Source organism: Zophobas morio, unplaced genomic scaffold (genome assembly GCF_036711695.1).
Source record: "Zophobas morio isolate AGI-343-1 ecotype UQ-CSIRO unplaced genomic scaffold, CSIRO_AGI_Zmor_V1 ptg000014l, whole genome shotgun sequence".
In the NCBI taxonomy this organism is placed as follows: domain Eukaryota; kingdom Metazoa; phylum Arthropoda; class Insecta; order Coleoptera; family Tenebrionidae; genus Zophobas; species Zophobas morio.
The window spans coordinates 1679842-1701796 of record NW_026972119.1 but is presented as its reverse complement, the minus strand read 5'-3'; the positions used below and the strand labels follow the sequence as shown (position 1 = coordinate 1701796).

The 21955-nt window shown below is 33.6% G+C and overlaps 1 protein-coding gene across 3 annotated transcripts in view; it reads right to left on the bottom strand.

Annotated features, from left to right (window-relative positions):
• The window catches only part of LOC135129140 (lachesin-like), a 344494-nt gene that overhangs the window by 42283 nt on the left and 280256 nt on the right, over positions 1-21955 (bottom strand). For all 3 annotated transcript variants that reach the window (XM_064056231.1, XM_064056232.1, XM_064056233.1), the window contains exon 4: positions 9643-9813. In XM_064056231.1, coding sequence (XP_063912301.1) covers positions 9643-9813 — 171 coding nt within the window. The remainder of the gene's footprint in view (positions 1-9642; positions 9814-21955) is intronic.

Below are 21955 nucleotides of genomic sequence, written 5' to 3'. Positions count from 1 at the left end.
TTATGACAATATTTGGAAACCTTACTACTTTACATTGTCCGAATTTGTGCAGTGTTCGGCCAGCAGCAGATTTATAGGGATGCTTGTGATGCTGGAACATGAGACCCCCGAAATGTAAAGGAAAATATATTTTATTTGTTTTTAATTTGGTTATTACAAAAATACAATTTCTTCTTCGCCTGTGTGTTTGTTGACACATATGATCTCGAGATTGTGCAAAATACAAAACTGTTCACTTCCGGCCGTTGCAGTAATTTATAACTTGCAGCCAGTCAGTCGCCTGCTTAAAGGGCTTCCGCCACCGGACGGCTATGTTTTGTTTTCAGTATCGTTTCTCATTCTTATTTATGTTGCTTTACTGTCCGTTCAGTAATTTCAAAAGTGTACAGTACCTTCTACCCATTTATCAGCGAATCTTATAGTATATTAAAAATTAAAAAATCCAATTGCATAATTAAATTTGTTTGGAATTATTATTATTATCAACAGTGTTTACGGTATTCAGATCATCTTGATGTTGGTCAAAATTAACAACACAACTTATTCATTCGTGATTAAATTAAATAATATGTCTGAGCGGAAATAATATCTCAGTGGAAGCAAAAAACGGAAACTTAAGTTTCAACATGAACAGGAGTTGGGAAAATGTCGAAAAGTCGCAAGTTTTTTTTACACCTTGGCCTTCTACTTTCTCATTTTTTTCTACATATGTATATTAAAGTATTAAAAATATGCAAATTAAATTTTTTAACCAACTCGTATTTACAATAGGAAAAAAGGGTTCTCAAATAAATAATACCATTAGGCCCCTAAGAATCTAGGTACGCTCCTGGGCGTCCTCTTGGAATTTGCACTGTGGGGATCCAGAGGTGTTATTTATGCCGCAGGTTTTTACTTTATAGAGCTTTACACAAAACAAACATCGCAAAATCTAATTTTATAATTTTTCATAGAAACGGGATTTGTAGGACTTAAACTTCAGGCGCGAGGAAAATTCTGTCGAAAAAACTATAGAACCAATATTTTAAAAAAATGGGATTATCCTTTAAGGGCGAGGGAAGTTCTGTAGAAATAATCTTCCACCAATTTTTAATCGAGCAACAGTTTGGTAGAAATTATTATGGATGATGATCTTGATATCATGCTGGCATTATGGTTTTTATTTTAAAATGAAATTATAATTGTCATGTGGAAATGTAAATGAAAATTTTTAATAATTACGTCAAAGCTGGTTTATACTACGTTTTGAAAATAACAAGTCATATGTTTTCACAATAAACACATTTCTGATTCTGTTTGCCGGAGTCTTTCGATTTATTACTCTGCATTTAAAATGTTAACAATGTAGGTTACGGTTATTAATTCCCTTAAAAATTCCGTTTCGAACATGCGCTTATCGTATAGTATTGATTTATATAAAGACCACTGGAAACGAGAATTTTTTGTCTCTCACATGCTGTAATATCGAGGTTAATTGTTTAAGAGCAGTAAACGCGTTCGTGTCACTTTGGTAGGCCTCATTACCGCCGCTAATGACGCAACAAAACGACAAAATTGGATTAACTGCTATAAAATCTAAATTACATACGACAACTTTTAGATTCTTTTTATGTAAAATTCCCTTTTCCTTAATATTTTTTTCATAAAGGCATAATGTCAAATTACCGTTGTCTTCTCTCTGTTTTAGCAAGCATGTTGATTTATATGCCCACCTATTCACGTACGATTCTTTTTCCTTCCTGCTTCATATTTTCCACCCACGAACCCCAATTAAAGTCCGGAAGAAAGTCATTTGTTTGTAAACTGGCGGTCAAGCAGTTTTTGCTGTACGGAAAATATTGTCACCGGTCAGTTCTAAATGAGAATGGAACGCAACTGCTTAATCAAACGATGGTGGAAAATAATAATAATTCCTGAATGACGGTCAATTAGGGGTCAGTGGTGGGTTTTTATAATAGTAGACGTATTCCTAAGCAGAACAAAAAACAAGTTTTTCGTTGATGTAGTTCCAAAACCATCTATACATATATCTAATCTCTATAAAATAACACTCCACGGGTGGGATTTTGTTTCTATAACGATAAAATATCGGTGGCGATAAAATGCGGTCGTCTTTTTCTTTCGCATCTGAAATTTATATTTCCGTCCTTGCCATTTATCGCTTCGTATCGTATCGGTAGAAACAAAATCTTGTAGTTTGCTATGATTTTTCTTGTTATTATTATAATTTTTAATATTCAGTATTTCTCGTGGTAAAGCTAGTCTTTAAAAATATATAATATCAACGATATTATACAGGGTTAGTATAAAGCCCAAGTATCAATTTCTTGTGGATCGGTTAGTTTAATACCTTTATTGAACACATGGCCTGGGATACTCGAGACATTTTTCTTTTGCTTTGACAAATTTTTTAGATCTTGCTTGATGTTAGTTTCAGCCTACACCATAAAGTTGATATATGCCACTTTGATTTCTTTCTTAATGAGTCTCCTAAGCTCATTAACTTGTGATAATAATCTTTCAAATTTGGGGATAATATATTGTTGTATTTAATCAGAGTCTTGGAAATGAATTTATTCAAAAACTTCAAAAGAATGGATAGAAGTAGTCGCAGGCCATACTGACACCTTTAATAATTAGTAGTTGAGACCAGTCTGTGTTAATGAGGTATCTGTAGAGCTCTATACAGGGTTTCTATAAATGATTATAGGGTCGCAGTAGGTCATGTAAACGTGCCGCCTCTTCGATTTGATTCGTATTAAATGTCCATTACATGACAAAGACCAGACGCATCTGTATAATTGGTTGCCTAAATGCTTCATATCGTAAAAAAAATAAAACTAATTCATTACAATAAAAAGAAACAAATTTATTGTGGTTAAACATCACAGTAAATGTTAAAAATGTTCATCATTTTGTTCAAGGTCCATTGTTCAATTACATGTTGCAACAGAAACTCCTGACTGCAGAGGAAATTTTGTCAAAGATTTTTGCGGATTGTGTTCAAGTCGTGTCAAATCATCCTCAGATACTCAACGTCTTCCCCGAGATGTCTCTTTGTTGACACTGCCAATTCGAAGAAATCTGTTGATTACATCTTTAATGTGAGCCTTTAACGATGTTTCTTGAATTATTATTAAATCACGGTATTTGGCCAGATACTCTTGCTTACAAGTGATTACAGAATACACTGACTTTTCGTTTACGAATGTCCCATTGCGAGAATAAAGACATAACAATGAATATGTCTTGTTCAACAGAATAAACCATTTTCACGGTGTTCGCTTCCTAGCACCAAAACAAAATTTTCATACGCAACCACCATGATGAATCACATGAATTTTGAAAACGACTGTTTTGTTGTTTTAAGCTTCGATCAACGAGAATTACTGTAATTCACACTTGAAAAACGTTAAAACAATAAAAACGATGACTTTAAATGACAGGTTACAAATGTCATTAACGACAAGTGAGAACTGTCAAAGTGAAGCGAGATTTTCGAAATCCACGCCTTTAGAATCATTTATAAAAACCCTGCATAACTTCCTTTACGAAAATTATATTTGGTCTTAATTCTCGAAAAGTTGCAATTCGACTCTTTCAAATTACCAACAGGAACTTCTAGAATGATAGATAGCGTAGGATCGTGAGCATCTTCATCAACTACTGGAGTATCAGACTGCATTACAGTACATTTCAAATCCTTAGAACAAAGTGTTAAGTCTCTTATTCAGGATGGTCGAAGTCAACGGTACGTAGCCAATACGTTAGGGATATCACAAGCTAGCATTCAAAGAACTGTACGACGGTTTAATGAGACAGGATCATACAGCCGAAGACCTGGTTCGGATCGCCCAAAGAAAACATAAACATCGGCTCGGGATGACCGTTTTTAACGCTGACCGTGCTCCGTAAATAGGGCTACGACCGCAGTTGGGGCCAGAAATCAACTTGAAGAAACACGAGGAGTTAGTGTAAGTGAAAGAACTGCAGCTGAGGGCCCGTAGACCTACAAGTGGCCCAGAACTTCTCCCACAACACAGAGTAGCCCGACTTGCATTTGCTCGAGAACACCTAAACTGGGATCTTGCCCAATGGGGCCAAGTACTCTGTACAGATGAGTTGCGGTTTTGTCTACGTTCTCCTGACGGCCGTCAAACAGTATGGCCACGAAGAGGCGAAAGGTACGCTCAGTGCAATGTTGTTCCCAGACTAAATTTTCATGGAACTTCAGTTTCTGGGCAGGAATTTCTGCTGAGGCTCGCACGAAACTTGTAGTGGTGGATAGAGGCACAATGAATGCTGATCGATCTGTAGCAAATATTCTTCAAGAGCATATCGTACCTTTTGTTTTTTTTATTGGTGATAATTTTATTCTAATGCATGATAATGCTACACCACATATCGCTAAAGTTGTACAAACCTATCTCGACGAATTCGGGACTTCACGTATGGAATGGCCAGCTTGCAGTTCCGACCTGAATTCAATTGAACATGTGTGGGACGTATCAGAGCACGTGTGCCGGCTATACAATACATAAGAGATCTTGCAAATGCGCTAGTTGAAGAATGGGACCAATTAGCCCAGGCTGAGATTAGACACCTGATAGAAGGCATGGGAAGACGTATGGGGACCATAATGCAAGCCAGAGGCGCAACACTCGTTATTAATGATATGTTAAGTAGTCTTTTGTAATGGATTTTCTGGTATTTTTGAATAAACTCGTAATTCTTGCAACTTCAGCGAAGCGGTCGTTACCTTCTCATCTCCTTTGCCCTAGATAAACTAATTTGTCTCATAAGTGTGACGCACACCAGAATGTATTTTTGCAAAAATACCAATGATTCGATATTTTGCCGGTGAGTGTAGAATTGTTTAGACAGAATGACTCAAAAAAAATGAATGAATGAAGCAATTTATTTTATCGATCAAACGCTTTACCCCATTTTCCCAAAAATTTGAGGATACAGCATGTTATTATTAGTATTACACAGGGCTTATTCAAATTAATACAAGTGTCCTTTCTAAAATGTTGACGACGTCGTCATAAATATATATTTTTTAAAAGTCACCTGAAATATACGCATAGCATGATTCTTTATTTCTATTATAATAGTCCACACGCATTTTGTTTTAACATGTAGGGGTTATCATAAACAAATCACAAAATCAAATTTTATCATTTAAAAACAAACATTTTTTATATCCTGTATTTCGATCTTTGTTGTGCCACAATTAACCATATTTTACTAAACTAGGCAGCACAATCGTCGATGAACAAAAACATCAATTAATAGAGACTGATAAGATAAAATAATAACCACCATGTGAGTGTAGAGCACCTATAACAAATTGTGGCAGCGTGAATGTTTGATACCTAATGCACCCATGTAATCGCTCACTCGAATTCAGACAAACGTGTTTCCTGTATTTAACATTATAAAAAATGCAATCATTATTTCGAATTCGGAATTATTTCCCAATTTAGCTCTTTCACCCACTACCGATTATATTGACGAAATCAAACTTATCGAGCGCTTAACGTTCCATTTCTGCTGAAACATCGACGCTTGAGTAGCCTTTAAGGGCCCATATGGGAAAATTATGTACATTAGTGAGTAAATTGGGTCGACGATGTCCAGAGAATTCTAACCTAAAAACCGAAATTATCTCAACAGCGCCGTTGAGTCCTAGCAGCGGTGGTAATCCATAAGATTACAGGCACATCCTTACGGGTTTCTCATAGGCGGAAAATAGAAAAGATATCGAGTGGATTCTCGTGATGGTGGATGAGTTTTGTATGAACCACCAGCGGTGATGTGCCTTGGCTAATTCGAGATTTACATCTAAGGAAGAAATTATTTTCTTTGGAGTCTCCAGTGTGTCGTATTTAGGTTGACCCGAGAAAAAAGAAAATTTTATTTTGTTCATTATTTCAAGTAAAAAGAGAGAACTCAGGTTTGTACGCCGTAAACTGACTAATCAGCATTTGAAGAACATATTTGGACAGAAAAAAATAGAGTTTTAGACAGCACGGAACGGAGAAAATTAGAACAATTCCCTCAAAACAGCCAAAAGAATGAATTAACTAAAGTCTTTGTTAATTTTTATGATTACTACAATAAATCTAATTCTATCGTTTTTACATTGAGCAATGAATCCAAATGAAATTCGTTATCTTTAGTGGCAAACTAGTTTCAGAAAAAAAAAATCGCAAATACAGCTCCATTAATTCTGTCTTTAATTAAATTTTTGATAAAATACTTTACAAAAACAAAGTTTTCAGTGTTTTATTAAAAAGAATATTTCTCTTGTTTTTAGAAACTTCCGCACAATACATAATGAAAATATTGTCTTCAATTCTTTCGAGTTTACTTTCCTAACTTGAATGTTGCCTTGATTTGTGTGGGAAAAGGACGCCTATTGCACTGATTCTTTAATATTTAATTGCAAGTAGATAAGTTAATTTTTTAATTCCATTACTCTTAGAGTACGAAAAAGTAGGTAACTTGTTTCCGTCTGTTGTCTGTCTGTCTGTTTTGTCAACTATCATTAGACAGATAATCTTCGAAATCAGTGGACCGATTGTTGTCAAATTTTATGTGTACGTGTTTTAATAACGTGCAGATGAACCAACCATGGGATGACGTCATCTCCAAAATTTAGAATAGTAAATGTTTTTTAAATTTTATATACTCCTGAACTTGTGGTTTAGGAATCCGTGTTGTTTGCGCTAGGCATCCCGATTTTTGCGAAAAAATGAAAATTGCACAAAAATATTTTACAATGTAACTTTGAAATTGCCACCGCGAATGTTCTGAAATCTTTCAAAGGTTTTACGGTTATAGAAAACACTGTAAATCATTAATCACAAAGTATTCTTTTATGGTCTCTACAAAAAATGATGAGGACGTCTCACAATATGGCCGAATAATTTTTCTTTAAATGTAATAATGGAATATACTCCTGCATGTGTGGTTTATGAATTCGTGTTTAATTTTTACCTTCGACATCCAGACATCTAAAAAAAAATTTGAGAAAAAAAAAGAGTATTCTTAATTAATTAATTGGTCTCTCCTCTGTATTGAGGAGACAAAATCAATCAAATTTCATTTGATTGATTTTTTTAATGAGCTGGTGCTTCTCATTTGAACGTTCTAATAGTTGAATTATTTCGAGGTGTAAACATAAACAGTTGAAGTTGAGCATGTGATAAGAAATTGAGATTACACTTTTTTCGGTTGGTTGTTTTAAATATAATTCATATTGTTCGCACTTGTTCGGACCGTTGGAATTTGCGTCCATGTGGCGCAGGGGCTGCTGTTTAATCCACTCCTAAAATCAAACTTTACAATTTTTCAAAGAAGCAGGAATTTTTTGAATTTATTTCAGAAGCAAGACAAGTTCTGTCGAAATAACTTTCGACCAATTTATTAACAATTTTTTTTAATGTTTTGAGAACTATGCATGTTCTTAAAAGAATTACAGTTAAATCGGTCGAAGGTTATGTCGCCAGAACATCCCGCGATCCTGTGACGTAAATAACACTTACAGAGCCCCTGCGCCATGATGGCGCAAATTCTAAGGAGCCGTGGTCTGCACAAGTGCGGACAATATGAAATACATATATTTAAAGCAGATAACCAATGGGAAACAATGTATTTTTAAGTTCTAGTACTTGTTTAACTAGCGACTGCCCTTCTTTATGCTTCGAAAGAATTCGACAATTACGACGTTCATATCATATCAGCACCGACATCAAATTATGCATTTGTATTAAAACAAACTGAGATTTGATTGATTTTGTCTCCTCGACAGAGGAAATTAATGAATAAAGTATACTCGGTTTTTATACACGATATTCCTAACATTCACACAACAATCGGTGAGGTAGTTTCGAACAGACGCTAGACAAACAGGCAGACAGACGGAATTGGAAACCCATTTTTCGGTACTTTTGGAGTCAGAAAATTTGAAAGTAGTCAGTCGCCCAATAGACTCGATAACAATACTTTCTTAGCATACACTCGGGAAGTAAAAATTAGTTCCAATTTTTGAGCTAACACTGAAATGCTGACTAATGAGAATTGTTGAATCGCTACATAGGTATCTTAGAAATCATGCTGTTTATTGACCTTTATGGGAATTATAAAAAATTGGTCTGAAGTTGTTTAGGCAGAACTTCCCTTGTATTTGAGGTCCAAAAATCAAACAACAAATTCAATGTTCAGGAAAAAAAAACGTCAACAAGGAACTCAGCGGAAAGATCCCAACGAGAAACTCAGTGGCGTAATGAGCACGGCTACTCAAGGCGGATTGATAAACCAAAGGTATAGCAGCATATTTTAGTTTAATTTACAAAATTTTGAGGGGATGCCATCACAATGTTGGTGGGAATGATTAGATACATTTTGTTTAGGGTTTTACTTCTGTATGACATTAATAAATTTGTACATAATCGGTCCAGTAGACACACAGATGGAACCGAGGAATCTATTTTTTCGTACTCTACGAGTTATGAACCGTCGTGAAAACATGAAAGTAGCCAGTCGCCCGATAGATTCTGTTACATATTTCCTTAGTTTACACTTGAGAATTAAAAAAAGGTTTAAAGTTATTTAGGTAAAACTTCCCTACCCCTGATGCACAATCAAGCAAGTTCTTGGTAGGAATATAGAAGTTGATTGTGCAGATTTTTTTTTTTTTTTGCATAGCATCTAGAAATAAAAGCAAACCATAATATTGGGTTTCCAGAATTTAAGAAAAATTATATTATTATGAATTAAATTAATAAAACCTTAGAATCAATGATATATAAATCGATTTTTGTATAAACGAAATCAGTTTCAAGTACTATTTTTTTAACCGTGTGATAATTGTAGTCTTTTTTACTGGCGCTTGTGTTCATTAAAAGCTGTGAATGAGTGCTGGCAATGGAGATAAATTCTTAATTCGTTGGATCGTCTTAAAATATATGTACACACATAGGACTTTAAATAAGGCAGAACCTCAGGAGAACTTCACATTTAAACTTGCCATAAAGGCGGTTAAAATAGCTTGCGTCAGTGATTCCTATGGACGAGTAAAAAATGTTGCTGGAAATATGAACACTATTTGTAAAGAAGTTATAATCTCAATATATATTGAAAATGTCAAACTGTTTCTTTTTTCTTTCTTGTTGCGAAAGTTAGATCTTTTCTTTACATAAATGTACGAATCTGAGTGTACTGTGCCATATGCATTAGAATCCACAATTTCCGTGCTCTAGAAATAAGCAAACATTTTCTTCGTACCACTTGCACATAATAAAAACAAAGTGACCCTTGGGAGTCCAGGAAGGTGATTATTAAAAACTACCTGCCGTCTCTACTCATACAAGAACATACAAACATCTCTCAACGGGCTAATACAAGGAATAAATTCATTTCAGTCCGCTTTCTGTTTGAATGTGGCATAACCTACATTTGCGTAATTATTGAGAGACGAGCGCCTTTAGCCCTACGGGTTTGTGTTACGACTTTAGAAATGGGAAAGAGAAAATGTGTTCGCGCTAGGAACAAATTGAAAGGAACGAATTAGTATTGGATGGAGCGATGACATGAAACATTGAGAGTTATTGCATTACAATATGTAGGTTTTACCTTTTTCGTCGTGTCGAGGTCCTTTCCGGATGCTAATGGATTGGCCGTCCTCTCGCCTCCAGGCTATGCGAGGTGTTGGATGACCGGTTGCCCGACACCAGAGGGTTGCGTTGTCGCCCTCTGATACTGAGAGGTCGCCGCTTGTGTCGTCGTTGATTATGTCGGGGGGAACTGAAATGAATGAGTAGGGGTTAGTCAGATGAGACAAGAATCGAATTGAAGAGAAAGTGTTTGTGATTTTTTTTGGAAGCAATTCATAAAATTTTAACTGAATTTATTTCAAAGGTGTAATTTTGAATCTTTGTGTGCAGGTTTGGTGTAGCCAGCGCCACGAAGATGGTTGATGTAACGTTATCTATACCCATACGTCTAAGATTCGATATTTATCTATTATATAGCCATCGTTCTTCCATCAACGTAAAACAAATGGCAACACCTGTTCTCAGGGCCTAGTTTCCACCCGTAGTGTCCTTGTTCCTCAAAATTTCTTGTCAGCGAACACCGAGGTGAACATTGAATTATGCGCAAAGCAGCTTATATAACTTCTAACTCTTTAGCGACAGGCTGTATATAATTTTAGTTTTTAAAAGAAAGCGTTACTACTATTAATGTTAAGATGAAAAAATCTCGTACCGTTACATTAGAAGTAGTAGTAGCATGAGCAGTAAGTAGATGACCTTAATATTTCGTTAGCAGAACATGAAAACAAATAATAGTATGATTATTGTGAAGCTTGTCTAGGTAATAAAGAACTAGAAATAAAAAGAAGGTGAATATATTTTTATGTTTATCTTATGATTATATGTTTGTTGTTAATAATACTGAAGTTTCTTTGACGATTGTCAAAAATAATAAATATTATTGTGTGACGTAACAAATTTAGAAATTAGATTAGTTTGTTTTTCAGAGTCTGAAAAATAGACTAGTACCTAATTGCTTGTTAAAATTCCTTGGTATCAGTATCGCTTGTATTACCTACACTAAAATAACCCACTCTATACCTCTAACCACTAGTTATGTTTCTAAGGTTTCCTAGCTGTATTTTGCAGGTGATTTCCTGTTGAAATAGAATAACTCATTATGATACAACAAAAAATTGGTCGAAGGTTATTTCGGCAAAACTTGCCTTGCCCTTGAGGTATAATTCGATATAATTAAATCTAGCTTTTTAAAAAAATGATAAAATTTGATTTTACGATTTTCGTTTTGTGATAACCTCTGTAAAGTAAAAATCAGTGACACATCCCCGTAGCCCTTACGGCGTACGGACAATGAAAGGTAGATATACATATTTATTTACTCGTAAATAACGGGATAAAATGTCCTTTAGCACTAGGTGATAGCAATCTGAAGCTCAAGTGTCTATTTATCTTTATACATCGAAAAAATGTCATGTAGAAATTAGTTTGATTTCAATGAGTTGGTCGTCTTAAAGCAGAGGACTAAAATTATTAATTAAACCATAATTGAAAACATGTTCTGAATAGGTATTATAATTCTTATTTTATCATTATTATACATATAAAGACGTACGTATTCTCACATTCTCGAGAAAATGGGGTGACTCGCCCATAAATTGCCCAATAAAAAATTTGTAATGATGTCATCAACATGGATAATACTAGTCACAGCACAAAAGAAAAGTATTACCAATGCGTTTGTGGAGAAAGGCACTGAGCCACGGAGACTTAAAACCTGTGTTGGTAATATAATGTTATTATATCTTGCAAATATTTTTGCGAAAATTTGAACTTTTAACGAAAAAACTGAAAGAGGATTCGTACACTAGTAGTAGAGGAGTATATTTTTGTATAATATTCAAATTATTTTAAAATACAATTAATTGAGAAGACGTCATCAAATTGTTGGTGTGGATGATTTTGCTTAGCGTTTAACCATCTACATGATATTTCTAATATACATACAAAATTTGACAACAATCGGTCCACAGACAGACAAACAGACAGACAGACAGACAGACAGACAGACACACAGACAGGACAGACTGACAGATAGCCAGCCAGACAGACAGATACACTGAAACGGGAGACTACTTTTTTCGTACTGTAGGAGTCATGAAACGTCGAGAAAACATAAAAGTGGCCATTTGTCCGATAGACTCGATTACTATTCTTTCTTAGCTTACACTCGGGAAGTAAAAATTGATTTTTAACATTTGAATGAGTGGTTAGGGTGTTATGGTTTATTTTGTTGTAAATTACTAGTAAATATACTTTATCTTCTTCAGTCATCTGTAAGCTCAGGAAGAATTGTAATAGTGTCTAACCGACAAATGTTTCATGTTTTCTGGACGTTTCATGACCCGAAAATACGAAACAATAGGTCTCCCGTTTCCGTCTGTCTGTCCGTTTATCTGTCTGTTCGTTTGTCTGTCTGTCCGTTTGTCTGTATGTCCGTTTGTCTGTATGTCTGTCCGTCTGTCTGTCTGTCCGTCTGTCTGTCTATCCGAGCCTGTGTCGATTTTTATTAGATAGATATTTTTCGAAACTAGTGAAGCAATTTTGTCAAATTTTATATATATGTTAAGAAAACGGTGCAGATGGTAAAACGCTAACCAATATTTTTTTCATCACCCATACCAACAATGTGATAACGTTATCTCCAAAATTTATAATAGTAAATGTTATTTCAATAAAACAATATGCTGCATTTCTGGTTTATGAATCTGTCTAGAGTTTTTACCCTATATATTTTTTAAAACTGAATGCCCTGAAATTTTGCAGAAGTCTTTAAGGTTGTCGTAAGCATGGTAAATCGTTATAAAAATTTTATATATTTATCCCCTCCCAAAAAAATGTTGCTCAGATCAAAATTTTGCCGAATAAATCCTACCTAAAATACGTAAAATATTATGAGTCTATATGCCGCGCGTATAAAAAAAAATAAAATTACACTATTTTACGAAGAAATGTTTGTTGGATATATTGGTTATCTTGGGTGTTATAATCTTAAATTTCAACATTGTGGCAGTGTTGATTATGATGGTTTTTAGTTTGTTGATCAGTTTGTTATTTTAAATATTTCAAAACTTTTAAACTTGTTATTTTTTACTTCCTGAGCGTAAGCTAAGATAAATGCAATGATAAATTACAAGTATAGACTGATCATATTTTGCACATTTTAGATAGGATTTATTCGGCAAAATTCTGAGATGACGTCATCAATTTTTGAGGGGGGATGAGCATAAATACATTTTGATCAAAAATTTACCATATTTATGATAACTTTAAAACATCTCCAAGATTCAAACCATGCGGTTTGATTAATATGAAATTCACATTTAAAACTTCTAGGTATATTATAAACAGTCGTTTAGTGGCGGTTAGTAAAGGTAGGCATTTTTTAAAACTCGCAAACTGTGAATTATTTATATAAGACGATTCTGAATATTCCATAGTTTACTGGATTATCTAGTCCGTAGCCGACAAAATATTTATCTTGTACGTCGCCCGCATTAGAAATACGGGATTATATGTCCATTCTCTTCTACTTAAGCCCCATCGAATCGCTGAGTGATTAGTGTGGAACAGTGAACATGGTGACAGATTCGGCTGCCCCCGATAAAATTCGGTGGTCGTCGTCGCCGTTGGATTGGGTGCTGTTTTTATTAATTCCATCGGGGATTCCACAACTGCGCCTTTTTTCCACATTAGGGGTACCGACAATTACAGTACTGACTTGAACAATTTTGCAGATATTATGACATATGAACAACAAAATCAGTCCCTATTTCACCAAAACAGATGTACTGTAATCTGGAATTCATTTCACTATAATTGTATTGTTCTGTTTGTTCTGTACACCACCCTCTTAAAGGCAAATTTACAGAAAGAAATTGTTTCTAGGCCAAATTCTTGCAAAGATTTTTGGAGCTAACTTTGCTTACTTTATAGATTTAGCTATAAGTCACCATCAGTTCGCTCACTTGTTATTCGTGTTTTTGATTGAATACTAAAAATTTAGAATTAGGTTCATCCTAGATTCCTAGTATTTCTCATCACTGGTACTTCTAGACATTTTTTAAGGACTTACTTAAGTATAACCACTAGTAAAATGCTACAACTGTTCATTAGTTCACAGAAAAATATAATAGTGTCCCGGTGATATTTAAATGCTCTACACTATTAATATCACATTTTCCTTTAATTGTTTGTAGAATTCGGCTAAGCTTTGTCACTTCCCTAGTCAACCAGATTTCACTTTTTGTCGTATATAGCATGACGTAAAGTTGACACATAATAAAAAAATTGGTCTAAAGAGTTTAGACAGTACTTCCCTCGCTGTCGGAAACGTGTCGACTGCATGCCTATTATGTTTTTCTTTCGCAGTAGATTTCAAAGCATTCGGTTTTGTCCTGAGTTAACCAATAAAATAAATTTACGCATTCATTTTTTTTTGAGTCACCCGGTATATGCAAATTCAAAAAATATGAGTGGAATGATAAATTACAAGTACAGATTCATCATATTTTGTATATTCTAGATAGGATTTATTCGGCAAACTTTTGAGCTGACGTCATCAATTTTTTGGAGGGGATAAGCAAATATATTTTCACTAAACATTTATTATGCTCTTTATAACCTTAAAACACCTGCAAGATTTCAAAGCATTCGGTTTTGTAGTTCCTGATTAACTCAATAAAATAAATTCACGCATTCATTATTTTTTTTGGGTTACCCTGTATATGCAAATCCAAAAAATATGAATGGAATGATAAATCACAAGAAGAGACTCATCATATTTTGTACATTTTAGATAGGATTTATTCAGCAAAATTTTGTGGTGACGTCATAAATTTTTCAGGAGGGATGAGCAAGTACATTTTGATCAAAAACTTACCATGCTTATGATAACTTTAAAACATGTTCAAGATTTCAAAGCATCCGGTTTTGTAGTTCCTGAATAAATCAGTAAAATAAATTTAGGCATTCATTAATTTTTTTGAGTCACCCTGTATATGAGAATCCAAAAAATATGAATGGAGTGATAAATCACAAGTCCAGACCCTTTATATATTGTACATTTTAGATAGGATTTATTCTTCAAACTTTTGAGCTGACGTCATCAAGTTTTTGGAGGGGATAACCAAATATATTTTGACAAAAGATTTATGATGCCCTTTATAACCTTAAAACATCTGCAACATTTCAAAGCATTCGGTTTTGTTGTTCCTGATTAACTCAATAAAATAAATTCACGCATTCATTAATTTTTTTGAGTCACCCTGTATATGGAATTCGAAAAAATTTCAATGGAATGATAAATCACAAGAAGAGACTCACCATATTTTGTACATTTTAGATAGTTTCCAGAAGAAGTTTTTCCGCATCTGTGCGTTTGAGCTGGCTTGGCGGGGGAATGAAACTGTGAATTGCAAAGTACACTTTTTCCAGGATGAATTGGACAACGGCGGTTAATTTACTGGACGTGTTGAGTACAATCCAGTTTTTTCAAAAACTACCCAAGGTGGGTCAAAAGCTCTAGCTTCCAACAAATGGATTATAAGGAACAACGAAAATGAAAATCTCTGTCCTGTTAGATTATTAAAGAAAATGTTAGAAAAACGGAATTTCAAAATAACAAGCGACCACAAATTCAAGAAAACAAAAAAATGTTTCTATTAGAAGTGTACATTCCATATTCATTGCAATGTTAAATAAAACTTTATAAAATACATATAATAGAAGCGGTTTTCCTTTCATGCAATAATCATGCTGAATACCATGCGTGATACAATTTTTCCTGCCAAAATTTAATGATTCTTTTATTCGAGTTTGTTGCTTTAGGCAATTTAGCTCGTGACATTGACAGAAAAATCACACACTATCGATGTCACTCGCAATATTGCCGAGCAACAAACTCTCATAACAATCATTAAATTTTGCTGAAAAAATTGCATCACTTATGGTATTATACTTATATGACACTATTTTACAATTTTAAAAATTTTCTTCCCATAAGTATGTGCTAAAATTAGCGAGTGGAGTCACTAAAAAACATAATTTCGCAAAGTCGAAATCTGTCATCGGAAAATGCAACGGTGAATTATCAAGTGAACCAGAATTTAAAGCCGCCGCAACACATTTGGTTGCATGTAAGCCGTATAGAATTGGGAACTAGGAAAGAAAAAATTATGGCCTATTTACAACGGAGGTGTCCGGGCAAAGACTTCGTAATTGAAGAACTGAGTAGTGACACTGGACGCTCGAGTACTTTCAAATTGGGGGCAGACTACGAATTGAAAGATATTCTTTATTCTGGAGAATTTTGGCCGCAAGGAGTTATAATAAGAAGGTTAAATTTTTTTCGATAGCACAGTAAATCCACCAACAATCAGTTTGAATAAAATGTGCAAAGTTGGTATTTTTAATCAAAACATTCAGTATATGTATATAACATATATCGCACTGTGAGAGCAATACTCACGTAAGTCAAAATTTGCCGAATTCTTAAATTTATCATTAATGCATAAAAAAGTTAATGTAGTTTTAGTATACGTAAGTATAAACGGTTTTAATAGTTGCGTAATGCTCAGATTCATCAAAATGTTTGTATTGCATTTCCGAACTTTACGTGTGCACTTAATGCAAGACTGCCGTATCTCAAACCTAAGTGAAATGCAAGTACCTTAAGCTGTGAAGCTATGAGATTTCAGTCGATGTTGATAATCGATACTCCTACACATTTAGGTACAAATTGAATACAACAAATGCAATGTCTTCTGATATAGTTAAGAATTGACCGAAAACATGGAAATCAATTTTTCTTTGAATGGGAAAGGTAGGAAAGTTAATTAGCGCGAAATAAAAAATTAAAAATTTGTAAAAAAGTCCGATGGAATTTTGTAACTTCGTATAGAAAGGAAGTATATCAGGAAATAATAGTCAATCAATTCCCGAACATCACGACAACGGCGGCATCAGACTTAAATGAAAATGATTAAATAATATTTATGAAGGTCCTTTAGCAATACTTAAAAAAATACGATGGACTGAATCAATTATGACAGAAACAGAGCGACACTTTGAAACACGTCTGTAACGGAATTATTTTCGCGTGAAAACGTTTATTAATTGCCAAACTTATAATCAAATGATGACAAACACTATTTTCAACAACAGCCCCCTTTATTATTTTTTTTTAAGAAAATATCGTACTTGGTCTGTTTCCGTTATTTTGTTAAATTAAATTTTATTCTGCGTTGAATTGTCTTCTTTTTTGTGCTAATTTGTACATCATGTGTCAATAGTGAATGATTCTTTAATAAAATACCGATCACTAGTTAAATTAATAAGTTTGAAAATGGTTTTGCGAAATTTTCAGGGTGGCCGGTTTTTTTTTGCCGGTCAGTGTAGATGTTGAATGAATTAATACTGTGATCGTTTTGTGTTTTGTTATATTTTTTTCATTACAATGTGTTGCTAGTTTGCTCTTGTCTTAAATTTATTAACACGCAAGCCAAAATATTTGATATGGTGTACCAGTGCAATAGTCACGTAAGTCAAAATTTCTTGTTTTCGAGGTTCTACTCTAAAGGAATAAAAACACGATTAATAATAGATTGACAATACGACATAATATATTTCGAAGCCTTTGGTATTTAAGATACAAATAATATATAAAAACTTGGGAATTTTAAATCATCATTACTCAAAACACGCTGGTTTTGAGTTACGTGAGTATTGCTCTCACAGTGCGATATATGTCTCTGAGGGACGACATGGCCGCGGATTTATACGACCTTGAAGAAGAGTATTACAGTAGTTTGAATAAATAGTTTATTGAAATTGTTTATTGAAATTGTAACACCGACCGAACTACGAGAGTGACGTGTTTCTCGAGCAGATGTATTGACAACATCATTGTAAATAACAGCTCTATTTTACTGGACAAAACAAAGGTTTTAGATACTCATTTATCAGACCATTTCGCCTTACATGCTAAAATGTATTTAAATATCAGTGATAAGGAATGTGACTATATTACGCTTAGAAAAATTAGTGAAACTAATATTAACAAATTTTGTTTAGATATAAATTGAGGAAAAATGGATTAATGTCATGGTTGACGATTGTAACTGTGCTTTTAATAAAATTTTATGAAAACTATAGAATTATATTTTAATAAGTGTTTTTCTGTTAAAAAAAAGAAAAAAGTTGGGCATTGCCGGAAACGGTTCTCTTTTAATGCGAGGTCTTCACACCTGCTACAGGTTAAAAAGCAACTGCAACTTTATGCGGACCTGAGCAGGAAATACCCGGAATTTAAAAGTAAATACACGGAAGTTTACACCCAGTCTCAACAACTTCTTCTGAAAGAAAAAAAATATGGTACGACAATATTGTACTCAAGTCAAATAATAAAAATGAAGCAATTTGGAGAATTGTTAATAACACGGTGAATTTACCAAATAGAAAGAAAGCGTCCATAATAAAACAGACCGAAAACAACAAAACTCTAAGTGATCAAGAGGCTTCTGAAAAGTTCAGTGAGTTCTTCGTATCCATTGTGGATAATATGCCCAACCCCGTTAATAATCCCGATCATGGTTTTATTAATGTCGGTACTTCCAATAAACCAGTTAATTCGATGTTCCTACTAGGCGTAAATGAAAACGATGTATTTGCAATGATCAAAAAACTCAAAAATTCCTCTTCCTCTGGTATTGACGAAATATTTAATAAATTGCTTAAAAAAATGAGTTCCTATATAATTAAACCTATAACGTATGTCATAAATCTGTCATTACAACAAGGTATATTTCGTAGTAATTTGAAGGTAGCTAAGGTTATTCTTTTCTACAAAAAAAGGGGATGCTAACTCGATTACAAATTATACGCCCGTAACTTTATGTTCCTCTATCTCAAAAGTTTTCGAAATTATCGTAAACAAACAACTTGTTGATTATTTAGCTAAAAATAACTTTTTGTCCAAAAACCAACATGCGAAATGGTTTGGTCATTCATATAGAAAAACTTGCCTGTGTAGTTTTTAAAAATCAAAGTGCTAACGTCGTAGCTGGTGACAATCTTGTGCTCGATGCCGATACTATTTTGTCATGTGTTGATAGGTCAAAAATGTTGGGTCTGAGAATTGACAAAGGTTTAAAATGGTATTAAATTCATATTGATGAGTGACGACATGTTCTAAGTTGACAAAAACATGTTTTGCTCTTTCAATGGCCGCTAAGCAGGTAGACAACTCTATTTTGGCTGCTTCCACAGAATTCTACGCTATGCAATATGTCACTGGGGAGCTGCCACTGACTCTCATAAAGTTTTTTTAATTCAAAAAGGAGCTGTTCGAATGATGGCAAAGTTGAAATTTTCCGACTCTTGTAGAAAAGCTTTTTGCGAACTCGAAATACTGACGGTACCTAGTATTTACATGTTACTTGTTTCTATGGTATATAAAAACCTTTCAAACTTTACCATCAATAGAGCTAAGTATCAATATCAAACTAGACATAAGAATGTGACTTTGTTACCACACAACCACACATCATCAATGTATCAGAAAGCTGGCTTCTATAATAGATGTAGGTTCTTTAATGGGCTGCCAGTGGACATAAGAATTAACACCAACTTACGTGTGTTCAAAATGTGAAAAAATTCCTATTAAAAATAAAAAATTATAATACATTAGATGTATTTATTGTTTATTTGTAATGTTGACGATTTTTCCTTCCTTTTCCTGTGTGTATGTTTTCTGGAAATTAATAAAGTTTATTATTATTATTATTACTAAAATAAATTAAAAGTTTTTATTAATTTCTTGTTTATTATCTTAAAGTGTGTCCTAAATGGTACCCTTCTTGGACATTTTGTATTTTGTTCTTGGGTTAAATATATATATTATTATTATTATTATTATTATTAATATTATTATTATTAAAAGTGTTCGCTAGAGAACTTTCCTATAGGCCAATTTCTATTTACCCCTTTTTAGGACAAAAAAAAATGAAAACGAATTTACGTTTGTATCAAGATTCACCTAATTCAAATTCTAAGCATGTGAAAAAAATACGACTACGTGTGAATGATATGAGATGAACCGGAAACGAATCAGACGCCTAAATGTATTTACAGAGTAGCTTCTTTTCTACAATCGAACAAATTATTCATTGTTTCTGTTTTCACGATTTTAATTTAGTTCCTAGCGTGCTAAAAACTTTCAATCAAACTGATTACGTATTCAGGCTAGAGTTCAAATTTCGTAAATAATTTTCCTTGTTGTCTTTGTCTTGGGGCGGCTTTATTAATGCAAAGCAGAGTTGAGAATGTGATTATTTAAGTTGAAGGACTTGGTGTTTATCTGACATATCGATCAGTTTCTACTGATAGCTGCATTTGTTTTAAGAAATAAGGTGATGAAAACGGGTTTTGTTGTCTTTGCCCAATAGAAATCTGCAGATTACTTTTCAGTAAATGTGCCGTTTTTGAAATATTGTAAGATTTATTGTTTTATTGTAGTGACACATCCAACAGCATTTTCAACATGTCGAAATATCTAACATATGTAGATGCTCACATATTATCAATAACCCTTTTATTGAATTTTCCGCAAACTTAGAAATATCTTTTTAGAATTTTTTCTCAATAAACCTTTCTAACAACTTATAGTCGGCAGTTCAACACGAAACCGATTGTTCGAAAACTCCCAGATTACATCCACTTTCCCCAAATATTATTCGGCGAAAACCGATGAAACGGAGTCAAGATGCAAAACGCTTGCTTGAATAAGTAATCGGATAACAGCAGGTGATGGTCGAATCACAAGAGCCCATGTTGAGTGCATTACTGTGTTCCTTGTAACGTAACTTTAAAATTCCACATGGTCGCTCCATTTGCTCATTTGCGAGCTTGTGCGTCAGCCTTCACGTGTATCAGCTGAAAATTGTAATCTGTTGCTTTGTAACTTTAATTAGGAGAGAGTTGGAGAAAACTTGAGGTGAGCATTTAATTTGATACCAAAATACCATGTTTCCACTTAATTGTTTTGTCTGATTTGTGCAAAAACGACTTCGCTTCAGGGATACAATCATATTAGTATCGTTTTCAATTGTTTACCTGAAGAGAAGCTCAGTGTTCCGTTTGTGATTGTGATTATCGGGTTACACTGCTGAGTTAAAGTGATTTGAGGGGTCTACATTGTAACCATTAGATAGATTAGTCGTTGGGTAAACACAATACCTTTGACTGCGTTCCTCTCGGTTGCGGAATTTATCGTAAACAAATATTTTACACGCACACATGTTTCAAAATGAATGCATTACTTGACTCAGTTTTTCAAATTTATGTTAATAATATGTTGCTGAGTTCAAGACAAATATGGATTCCTTATGTTCAAAAACGCGTTGGAAACTTAAATCTACAAAATATTTTGTTTCTCTTTTGATAAATTTACATAAAGCCTCTCTGAATATATATTTTTTTTAATTTCCTAGAAAAAATATTATGGATACCATGTAAAATATACTTAATTTGCGATTTATTCTTAGTTAATTAATGCGTTGGGGGAATGTTAATTAACCGCCTCCTTTTTCAGTTTAATATAATTTTTGGGGTTACTAATTTTAATAATGGAACCACAAAGGTATTAAAAAAAAATGAGATATACACCTATGTCTCTACTACGTCGGGTTATTGATATTACTCTAAAATAAATAATTCTTTAATTTTGTATTGTAATTTTTAGACAAAAAAGCTCAGATAGGTCAACTTTTATTTTTAAGGATACATAATTTAGGAACAACATTAGGCCCGCTAAAAAATCAAAACTATTTAGAAAATGTTCGGAAAATTCTAGTTTTTTGTTTTTGCATTTTCAAAAATGTGATACAGAAATTCTGTTGGAGGATTTTGGATTTATCTACAGTTTCCCTTGATCTAACTTTTGTCGCAGACTCTCGTATATCCACGAGTAGTTTGTTTCTAAGCTTTCTATTGTGTATAGTAGGTGGAAGTCGCAATAGTAAATATATTACATACCGAAGTGAAAAGCATTACATTCTTGTTTCGAGGGAAAACGAAATTTCACCTAGGTTTCTGCACTATTTTATTCACAATAACTCGAAATATAATAATTAAATCCCACTGACATAACTACTGCCACGTTTATTTCAGTAAAATGTTTGCATTTAGTGTACATTGCAACAATAATTATCAAACATTTTTGTGCTATTCTCTGAATAATTACTATTAAACAAGGTTCTGAAATTATGCTAGAATGTTTAATAGCGATTGAGAATGCACTGCTCCCAAGTCGCGGGAAGTTACAAGAAAAGTGACGG